The 11,195-nt window shown below is 51.4% G+C and overlaps 1 protein-coding gene across 1 annotated transcript; it reads right to left on the bottom strand.

Moving 5' to 3' along the window:
- Positions 1-478: 478 nt before the first annotated feature.
- On the bottom strand, positions 479-4,936 carry LOC135983863 (uncharacterized). The gene is made up of 4 exons (XM_065597435.1): positions 4,851-4,936; positions 4,246-4,321; positions 1,948-3,243; positions 479-1,281 (listed from the first exon to the last, which is right to left on the bottom strand). The coding sequence occupies exons 3-4, from the start codon at positions 2,294-2,296 to the stop codon at positions 479-481; spliced, it is 1,152 nt and encodes a 383-aa protein (XP_065453507.1). The 5' UTR covers positions 2,297-3,243; positions 4,246-4,321; positions 4,851-4,936.
- Between the last annotated feature and the right edge of the window lie 6,259 nt (positions 4,937-11,195).

Here is an 11,195-nt window from a genome sequence, read left to right as displayed (position 1 = left end):
CGGAACACAGGCCTATTCAGGAAGCTGCAAGCCGGGACTTTCTTCCCAGACCAGAAGACCACCATAGGGGAAGTCGAAATGCCCACCGTGATCCTTGGAGACCCCGCTTACCTTTAATGCTGTGGCTCATGAAATCCCTACACAGGGAGCCTTGACAGCAGCAAGGAGCGGTTCAGCAACAGGCTGAGTCAGTGGAAAATGACTGTGGAGTGTGCTTTTGGCTGTTTAAAGGGCCACTGGCACTGTCTGTATGGGAAGCTGGACCTCACTGATGACAACATCCCCACAGTTATATCCGCGTGTGGTATTCTCCGTAACATTTGTGAAGGGAAGGGTGAAAGATTCAGTCAGGCATGGACCTCGAAGGTTCAACACCTGAATTTGAACTGCCAGAGAGCAGGGCTATTAGAGAGGTCCAGCCCAGGGCTGCAAGGATTAGGGATGCCTTGAGGGAGCAATTTGAGACTGAAAGCCACCACTAATGTTTGGTGCCCTGCACGGGAGTGAAGTGCAGTGGTTCCAATGTTAGTAGGAATCTGTTTGCTATGTATGATGCACTGAGTTGCAGTGCCTTTTGCTTTCCTGGGCTACGGTATCTTTTACTTAATGCAATAATAAAGAAGTTTTCAAAGCCAAAAAAATCATTTATTGAAAAGAAACATAACTGCTTGAGAAACAGAAAGGGCATGACACATCTGTGCTGTGTGGGACGAGGGAAGGGGGTGCGGTGGGGAACAGGACAATCACAGATTTGCGTATGTCCTGTTATCATACTCAGCCTTCCTGTCTGGAGTGCTGTGCAATGAGTAATGCACTTCAGGCTGGCTAAAATGCATGGTGATGGGGGTTGAGTACAGTGAGTAAGGGTCGTAGTTTGCAGGGCTGGGTGGTGAAGGCAGCTGGTGGCGATAAGAACCTGGATGTTGGGGAAAGTGGGTTGGTGGTGACATGGGGGCACAAGGGAAAGCGTTTTGGGACAAGGGCTGCAGGGAGGGTGGGGGCGGAAGTGCTCCCCCTGCATTGCTATGAGTGCCTGTATTGAGTCTGCTTGGTGCTCCATGATGCTTAGCAGCCGCTCCGTGCTTTGGTGCCGGCGATCCTCATTCTGCTGGCGGACCCTCCTTTCACTCTCCCGCCACTCCTGCACTTTTTGATTTTCATTAAGGGACTGCTGCATCATTTCATGTAGCATGTCCTCTTTGCTTTTTCGAGTACACTTCCTGATTCTTTGGAGTCTTTCGGCCATTGATAGCAAGGACAGCTGGGATCTCAAGGTTGCATCTGTAAAGCCAAAATTTAACACTTAACAGAGGCAGCATTGTTCACACTAGACAGAGCAATGGTTCATCCGTACTTAAAGACAAGCACAGAGTACACAATAGCAGAAATTGCCCATCCCAAAGCAAGTGCACATAACCCACAGGAGCCCCAAAATGGTGAATGAGCACAGGGGAAGGGGGACTGATTGTTTCACGGCTGTACTATCCTCTGGGGTTCTTTGCCTTGGGGAGAGCCAACAGCTGCAGGGGGCCCCTATACTGAACACTGTCCCCACATTTTCCACAGGAGTTCGTCCTGGAAGATATCTCGCTACTGAGGGGGACCTGGGAAGCAAGGGAGGGTCTTCTACTACAATGCAGCTTCCGCCCTGGCCCATATGCAGCTTGCCTGTGTGCAGCCATGGTCCCCCTGCCACTCATGGCACAATAGAGTGGACATGTTAGTCTGACTGGGACAAGGAGCACAGTAGCTTTGCCAAGGAACCTGTGCAAGCAGATTGCCCAGCTTCTGCATGAGACCTTTGAAGAGATCACTGAGACCGATTACCACCATGTGAGGGAGCACATCAACGCCCTACTCCACATCTAGGCTTGCATGCAGCCCTAATCCTTCTTGCCCCAAGAGCCCACACTGAACAACTTCCTTCCCAAAATAAAAGCCGCTTACCAGGCAGTTCCTCTGGTGTCTGTCCTTCCCCAAACACCATCCACTGCGACTGGCTACCTTCCTCCTGGCTTGAAAATCGTGCCTGGCTGCATGCATCTAGGGCTGCTGGGCTGTCTCCCTCCTCCTCAGCACCCTCACTCACACTTTCCTCCTCCTCCTGCCTTGTTGAGCGGGGCTCTGAAGTGTCCATGATGGTCTTCGGGGTGGAAGTGGGGTCGCCCCCATGTATTGCGTCCAGCTCTTTGTAGAAACAGCTGTTTGCCTTGCACGCTTTGTGGTACGCATTCCGCAGCTCCTTCACTTTAACCCTGCAGTGCAGTGCGTCCTGGTCATGGCCCCTTTCCATCATGTCCCTTGATATCTGCCCGAAGGTATCATAATTCCTATGGCTGGAGCACAGCTGGGACTGGACAGCTTCGTCCCCCCCCCCAACACTGATGAGGTCCAGCACCTAGCCATTGCTCCACACTGGGATTCACCTGGAGTGTGGAGGCATGGTCACTGGAAAGATTTGCTGAGAGCACTCCATGCCTTGCTGAGCAAACAGGAAGGGGATTTTAAAAATTCCAAGAGAATTTAAAGGGCGGGTCACCCGAGGGCAGGGCAGTAGAGTTCAAAATGATGACCAGAGTGGCTAGAACAGGCATTGTGGGACACTTCTGGAGGCTGAACAGAGCACATTAATAGACCAGGGCGTCCAGATTGGTGCTGGGGCGCTCCAGCTGGAGTGCAGCAAGCATTATGCTTCTCATGGAGGTGGATTACTAGGAGCGCTCCAGCCGCAGAGTCCGGGCGCTCTATGTGCCTCGCCAGTGTGGACATGTCATGAGTTAGGGTGCTCGGGGCTGCTTTAATGCGCTCTAACTTGCAAGTGTAGCCAAGCCCTAAGAGAGGTACATGGCTTAGAGCACCACCACCCCTTGCCTTCTCGGTCAGCATCTCCCACTGGCTAATTTAGGGAGCTCCTTTCCTAGTATACTGTTTTTGTGGACTGTAAAGGTACCCATCTCTCTCCATTCGTTGTAAAGGAGCTAGGCGCCTTACTCAGGCTTTGTGGATTGTAGTGTTGTTCCCATGGTTTTTCTAGGCACCATGATGCTTGGCGACACAATGCCTAAATTCCTTCATGGATCTGAGCCTTAGTGCCTATCTGAAATTTGGTAAAACAACTCATAACTAGTAGTACTGTTTGTGAAATCAGTTGAAATCCAGGATAGATATGTCACTAAGTAAAGCTTGGGGAAAAAGAGAACTTCCACAAGGATAAATCAGTTTCTTTCTTGACCTGAGGAATACCTAGGAAGGAAGGAATTAGTCATTAGTGGCACCCAAAAAGGCCTTCATAGTTCTGGATGCACTGCCTTTTATTCCAGCTGTATGGCACAATACATTTTGGGGAAATGCCAACCAGCCAAAACAGTTATGGAAAACAAAATTGAAGGCAAGAAACAGTAACAAACTTATGGAGAGCGTTAATGAGCTTGAAAAAGGAATCTAAGTTCACAATGTTAAAAAGTTATAAGTTAAAAGTAAAACTTCCTTTGAAATACCTTTTGAATTCTGTGTTTATGCCTAGTTCTTTTAATCTGCTTTTCTTAAATGTGCTTAGAGATGTTTGATTAGTCTGAGGTGGTAACTTTGCTTATAAGTATACTTTCAATATAAAACTCATATTTTAAAAATATATATTTGTTTATAATACTCTCATATTATTAAATCCAGAGATTTTTAAAAAATCAAATCCATTTATATCTCACTATTCTGTGCTGTTTATTTGCTTTTTGCAGTACAGTCAGCCTAAACTGTGATGCAGAAGTATCTACCACCTGTAGCTTACAAGTTTCTGATATGTTTAACACTGTAGTATTTAAGCATCATATCCAAAAATTATTAGAAACTCTAGTGTAGTCTAATTAGGACCAGGGTTTTTTGTTTTGTTTGTTTGCTCATCCTAGGACACTGTTGCCTTTCTGAAGGATAATTTTGGGTGCTGATTGCAAAGGAAATATATCTATCCCTTCGAGTTGCCACCTTTCTTGGAGGAAGGCCTCAAGTCTCACACTATCTTCTGGACGTGGCAAGACTGTGGCACTACCAGGGAGTTCCATAGGTGAGGGCCCTCAGCTAATACCTTAAATGCAACAAATTGGCAAATGCTGAGTGGAACCCTGGTTACCGTGCAACCCTCTAATCAGAGAGAGACTCAGCTGGGGAACAACTGACTGTTCAGCTCCACCCCAATCTACTCTCTGCCCTACAGCTTCTCCTCCTCCTAAGCAGTTCTGGAGGTCACTTTACTCTGTGGATGCAGGTAATATCTCTTCTTCACAACAGGTATGTGTTGAGGAAGCAGGGATGTCTGTCATTGTCAGACCTGTGGAAGAAGAGCAAGTGAAAGTTTTAGGCAAAGGTACGGCTCATCCCTTATTTTACCAGAACCAGTTAGTCTGTGTACTACTAGAAAATGAAGGAACTGAAAGTTTACCCATTTATAATGGGGTGTTCACAAACCAGCCTGAAAGGGGTTAATGAGGCTGAAAAGAGGCCAATTAACCAGGTAGGCCACAGCTGAGGGGAATGAGGTGGCCTTGTATCGTTTATTTTTTTCTAAATATCCTCTGAATGACCACTTTGCCCAGCCGAGAAGGAACAAGCAGGGCTGGGGGAAAGCCAAGAAGTAGTCTGCAGCAGCTCCTCGGGAGTAGGGTCAGGGCCAGTGCAACCATTTAGGCAAACTAGGCGGGCGCCTAAAAGCCGATCCACATGGTGCTCGGGCACCGGCAATATTCAGAGCTAGGGACCCAGCTCCAGCAATACGTGGAGCCGTGTGTCCCACCTGCAGCCCCCCCCACGCCTTCCCCGAGTGTCCCCTGGCAATCACTTGCTGCCCAGCCCCCGCTCGCCTTTCACGCTCCGGAGTCTCTGTCTGGGAACAGAGCTTGTCTGTCTTTGTCTCTTCCCTGCAACAACTGCTGCTGCAGGGTCCAAGTGCCCCCCTGCTCCACTGCCAGGGCAGACTGACTCTAAGCCTGCCCTTCCCCCTCAGACCCTTTCATTTTCCAAGGGGACCCTCGAGCAGAACAGGGGACCACCCCCACCCGCAGTCACTGCTCCTGCCCCATGCTGGGCAAGGAGGCACCCCCATCCCTCACCCCCGGTGAGGCTACACTCAGGGGCAACAGCAGGGGAGGAGGCACATGCAGCGCCGCACCGTGGGGGAGGAGAGGAAGATTCCAGGACCTGAGAGGGACCCTAGGAGCACATGCAGTGACAGTGGTGGGGGTGAGTGGGCTGCTGGGGGGGAGGTGCGAAAGGGGGACTCATACCACAGAGCTTGCTGCTGCTGGCAGGGAAAGAGCTGGGGGGAGTCCTCCTCTCTGGCCCCTGTCCCAGAGCAACCTGCCTGCACCCCAAACTCATCCCCAGCTCTGCCCCACCCCAGATCCCACACCCCCAGCCAGAGCTTTCACCCCCACCCACTGCACCCTCAACCCTCTGCCCAAGCCCTGAGCCCCTCCAGCACCCCAAACACCTTATCCCCAGTCCCAGCCACCTTATCCCCCCACACTCCTACTCTCGCCCTGAGCCCCTCCCACACCCTAAATCCCCCATTCCCAGCCCCAGACAGAGCCCTCACCCCCTACTCTCGCCCTGAGCCCCTCCCACACACCAACCCCGTCATCTGTAGCCACAGCCCTCACCCCTGCACCCCATCCCTCTGCACCCCTCCCATCCCAAAACTCCCTCCCAGAGCCTGCACCCCAATCCCCTGCCCCAGCCTAGGGCCTGCACCCCGGACCTCCTCCCTCACCCAAACTCCCTCCCAGAGCCTTGGGCAGGTAGGGGGCAGAGTTTGGGGGGGTGGAGATTGGGCGGGGGCGGGTTCTGGGCACCACCAAATTTCTACAAACATGCCACCCCTGTGAGGAAGTGGAGTGAAGGTGAGCTGGGGAGGGCCGCCGGCAGTAACTGGGGGGACGCACAGGGGAACCGCTCCCCGCCCCAGATCTCCTCTGCTGAGCACACAGCCCCCGCTCTAAGTCTCTTCCAATTGGCGTCACAAGCCTGGGAGGCAGGGCCGGCTCTAGGATTTTTGCCGCCCCAAGCAAAAACAATTTTGGCCGCCCCCCGTCCCCCCTTTTTTTCTTACCCCACCTCAACTCCGCCCCTTCCCCAAATCCCCAGCCCTGCCTCCTCCCGCCAGGCTCTCAAACCTGGGAGAGAGGGTGAGCAGCGGCGCGCGAAACAGCTGATTCGAGCGGCAGCAGCAGCAGCGGAGGTGAGCTAGGGCAGCCAGGGCACATTTTTAGGGGCGGCATTCTGGCGCCGGCCATGCTGCCCCTAAAAATGTGCCGCCCCAAGCACCAGCTTGTTTTGCTGGTGCCTAGAGCTGGGGAAGAAGAGGAGAATTAGAGCGGCGCCGGCGTGCTCAGCGGAGGAGGCAGAGCCGAGGTGAGCTGGGGCGGGGGCTCCCCGGGCGGGATTAGCTGCTGGGGGGGGCTCCCCGGGCGGGGTTAGCTGCTGCAGAGGGGGGAGGTCTCCCCAGGCAGGGTTAGCTGCAGACGGGAGGTAGCTACTGTGGGGGGGGGGCTCCCCAAGTGGGGGGGGGGGTGGGAAGCTGCTGCGGGGGGGGGGGGGGGGGCTGGGTTGGCTGGGTTAGCCGGGGGGGGCACAAGGTGGAAGTTTCGCCCTAGGTGGAACTTCCTTGCACCAGCCCTGAGTAGAGTAGTGTGTTTGAGGCTAGAGTTCAATATTCTGTAGTTACTCCCTGGAAGGAGGGAGTTTGAGCTGGTATCCCCTGGGGGTGGGGGTGGGGGCGGGAGCGGGAGGGGGAATCAAAAGCTGTAGGAAGGAGCAACAGGGTCTGAGGGAAAGCAGACCACAGTTGTCAGGTATAGGGTCCCCAGACAGGAACCCAGAATAGTGGGTTCCCCTGCTGGCCACTGGGAAAGTGGCATCATGACAGTAGGAAGACTAGACAGAGTATCCTGAGTTGCAGAGAGCAAGAGAGAGAGACAGCAGGGCACACAGTGAGCATCAGAAAGGGATGTCAGACCTGGGTGAAGTTAATCACCTGACATGGCCACAACTAGGGGGTGCCCCTAGCTGTGAGTAGGGCACCGTGGGACACCATTGTTTCTGATACTCAGAAGAAAGATCTGAAATAGGCTGAGTCTGAAGAACTAGGAAAATTAGTACCCATTTTACAGCTGTACCATTGCTATCAATGGTGTTAGGACAGGAGCATCTTTATTCTTGTGCCATGGAATGACTGAAAAATTTTATACAAGATAATGCTGAATGATGAGTAATGAACTTTTGTAACAAATTGTTGGACAAATAATCATTTTGAGATTTGTGCAAATGTTCACGAATACTCACAGGTTATTAAGTAATTCACCCCCATAACTATCTAATAATGCGATATCAGAAATCTTACTGTAAGAAGGAGACTGTATTTTAGTCACAAAAATATTGATAACTCATGGGTTGTTTTTTTTAAACCAACTGATCATGTTATTGAGTTACTGCCTTTATTCATGGTTTCTAATTTTGAAACTTTATGCTGATTTCAGGTTTGCTTATGACAGGCACTAACTGTGCATTTATCTGTACATCTCCCCCGCCCCCATGCACACTTTCAGTTCAGCACTTCAGTCACCCTGAGAAAATGCAAGACGACTGTGCAGATTCTTCTCAAGACTGAAAATGTCATTCCTTGCAATGAAGATGGGGGTGGTAATCACAAGCACAATAATTATCAACAGGTTTCTGTATCTTGCTCTTCAGGCAAAGGAAGTTGCTCTTAGGAGTGATTTCCCTTGGAGGTGGGGAATCAGAAATGTAGGAATCAAAACCCACAGTGCTGACTCAGTGCAAACTGAATATTTTTTGGCGTGGTGAGGAGTCTGTCATAAGGAAGCCTGCAGTAGCAACATTGAACTTGCCCTACAGTCATGCCTTCTCTGGCACTACAGTCGCAGCACAAAGGTGATCAAACGCTAGTGTTAGAGGGGAGCAAAGTGAGAGAGGGCATATCACAAATTAAGAAATTTTTACAAACTATAGCAAAGATTTTCAGAGTTTAAAGATATTTTGCTTTAGCATTATAAAGAAATCCAAGGGTCCAATCAGCAAGTGTTTCATTTTAATGGCTTACATTTTGTAAATGTTTTCAGTGACTTTCCCTTGTGAAGTACAATGCTGCCCCCACAGCTCCATGTAATACTGATATTTTGCCTGTTGACAGTGGCAGTATGTAAATATCTCTCATTTGATGTTGCGCTTTTGAACACGTGCACACACATAGATTCCTTAATGGCATTTTTGTTTATAATAACAACTAGAATTGAAAAAAGAGGAGTCGCATCCTGCAGCCATGTTGTTTCAGGGAAAGCTTTGTTCAGTGCAGTGCCGGGTCTTTGTGAAGCTTGAGTTTATATTAAGCTATTTGATCATTGAAAAGTTGTCAGAAGTTTGCACTTAGCACTAGTCTAGTGGGTAGAGCACAGGAATAAATGTTAGAATTGCAGAGCTCTCATGCCAGGTTGGCTGGTAGCTTATGGTGCCTTGGGTAAATATGGTTTGTTTTGTTTGTTTTTCCTGTGTCTGTTTTCCCCATGTGTGAAGTCGGGGGAATACCTGACTCTCAGAGGTGGTATAAGGTTTGATTATTTTGAATTCAACTGTATCTGTAAGCTACAGTCCCATGTTGGATGCTGATGCAGAAATGTGTCACTCCAGTGGATATGTCTAAAGACGTTGGACCAGATCCTCAGGAGCAGCTGGTCGGTGCCCAGTGCAGCTCAGAGGATGGTCTGTGACGGTGGCTGTAACCCACTATTGTGAGTCACTGATCCTCAGGCTGCCAGGAACTGATCTGCTCCTCAGAAGCAACATAGAGAAGAAGCCTTAAGGCAACATTCTGCAAGCAGCAGCCTCAGTAACTGGGGTTTGCCAGAGTGAGCCATGCTCCTTTGTCCTTGTCCACACCTCCTATACTGGAGGACTGCAAGTAGAGGTGTTGTAGGGCCAGTTACAGATACTGGGATTCCTCAGATGACCAGTCAAGCTTGCTCAGCTGAGCAGAGGATTTGCCCCATTGTTCCTCAGGTAGGCTGGTGTAGGAGCAGTGGGGCATGGCTCCATCCTGCTCCCATTGGAGGGGCTAGCACTGCTGTGGGCACAGCCTCTTGCACTTCATGATGGCAAGGAATGTGACTGTGCCCAATCCACCACAGATAAGTAACGGGGGCAAAAAGCCCCCTCAATGTGGTCCTTTATGTTTATAAAGAGATACACAAATGATATGGTTCAAAGTGTAAGCAGAGTCAGGATGAGCTCTACCCTGACATCTGGTGGTGAATTATGGCGAGTGTGGAAAAGAACTCCAGGGGCTGATCTTGTTTGCATAGGCACACCCACTCGCCTGGCAGGAAACAACAGCAACTCAAAGTGGTTACTTTGGCTGGTGTGGGATCCCCAGTTTCTCTGTTATTGGGGCAGGAAGAATAAAGTTTTGTTACCCTGATTCTGTGAATCAAGGCCAGTGGAACTGGTGTATGACAGAAGGACTGAGTGAGTCATTCACCATTACCTAAGTAGCATTTGCTTGTCAAGGGGCATGGGTTACAAAACCCAGTGAATTGAGAGAGGTTGGGGGCAGGTATTGGTACCTGGTGGTGTGGGTCCCTTTTGTGGGCCTGAAACACCAATTGCACCTCCTCCTCTCTCCACTGTTGAATGTCAGAGCTAACTTTGATTCCCTTAGGAGTCTAGTTACGGACTGCTGAGCTGAATTCACTCTGGGCTCCCCTACTACTAGCTGAAATCACTAAGAGCTGAAATCACTAAGAGCTGAAATCACAAAAGAGCTAAAGCTATTTAAGAGCTGAGATCACTGAGGCTGTGTTAACTAGTGGGGGAGCCTGAAGCTATATTGCTAAGCTAACTTAGCTTAGCGGGGGGGCGAGCGGAGCGGCTGGAGGAGCAGCGAGCAGCGAGCAGAGCAGAGCCTTGTGGGAGCGACCCAAGGGACGGGCGGAGCGGAGCGGAGCGGCCTGGCTCACAGGTCGGTGAGCGGAGCGGAGCGGAGCGGCGCGGCTCACAGGTCGGTGAGCGGAGCGGAGCGGCGCGGCTCACAGGTCGGTGAGCGGAGCGGAGCGGAGCGGCCTGGCTCACAGGTCGGTGAGCGGAGCGGAGCGGAGCGGCACGGCTCACAGGTCGGTGAGCGGAGCGGAGCGGCGCAGCTATCACTAAGAGCTGAAATCACAAAAGAGCTAAAGCTATTTAAGCAGCGAGCAGCGAGCAGAGCAGAGCCTTGTGGGAGCGACCCAAGGGACGGGCGGAGCGGAGCGGAGCGGCCTGGCTCACAGGTCGGTGAGCGGAGCGGAGCGGAGCGGAGCGGCCTGGCTCACAGGTCGGTGAGCGGAGCGGAGCGGCGCGGCTCACAGGTCGGTGAGCGGAGCGGAGCGGCGCGGCTGCCAGAGCAGTTCGTGGGACGGCAGGAGTGGGACTGCGGGTGGAGTGGAGCAGTTCGTGGTAAGGCTGCGGTGGAACCCCACGGAGAAGCAGCCGGGTTGGCCTCGGATCACGTAAGGTGCCCCTTAACACCCTGCTCACCCCCCCCCTTTTGAACTCTGGGGCTGCACTGATCAGGGACAGAGACTTTGGGGGGTTGTCGGACTTTTGGGACTTTTGTGATTCCTGGGTTGCTGGACCCAAGAGACTTTGGGATCGGTGGACTTTTGGGACTTTGGTGATTCTTGGGTCGCTGGTTTCAAGAACCAACGGGAGAGGACACGGCCCAATTTGCTGGGGTGGGTCTTCGCTCATGGTTTGGTCTATGAACTCTAGTTGTGGTGTTTTCCCAATTTAATGCTATGTCGTTTACCTCATGTTATTAAACATTTTCTGCTACACCGAGGCTCTGTGCTTGCGAGAGGGGAAATATTGCCTCTTCGAGGCGCCTAGGGGTTTGTGTAAGATTTTCCCAGGTCACTGGGTGGGGGCTCGAGCTGGTTCTGTGTCACGCTGTTGGGAAGGGACCCCTATGTACTGAACCCGGCCCTTGCTGCTATCAACTTGGCCTGGCAGAAGGGTTACATTTTTGGGGGCTCGTCCGGGATCCCTGGGTCAGTACCCCTCGCAAGCACATCTTGGGTGATTCATTAACTTGGGAAAACCTAAAAATCTTCTTGTTGTTGTTTTGATCTGATATATTTGTAAAAAATTTTACAGTTTGTATA

The sequence above is a fragment of the Chrysemys picta genome, chromosome 5 (assembly GCF_011386835.1).
Source record: "Chrysemys picta bellii isolate R12L10 chromosome 5, ASM1138683v2, whole genome shotgun sequence".
Taxonomy (NCBI): domain Eukaryota; kingdom Metazoa; phylum Chordata; order Testudines; family Emydidae; genus Chrysemys; species Chrysemys picta.
This window is presented reverse-complemented; position numbering and strand designations above follow the sequence as displayed.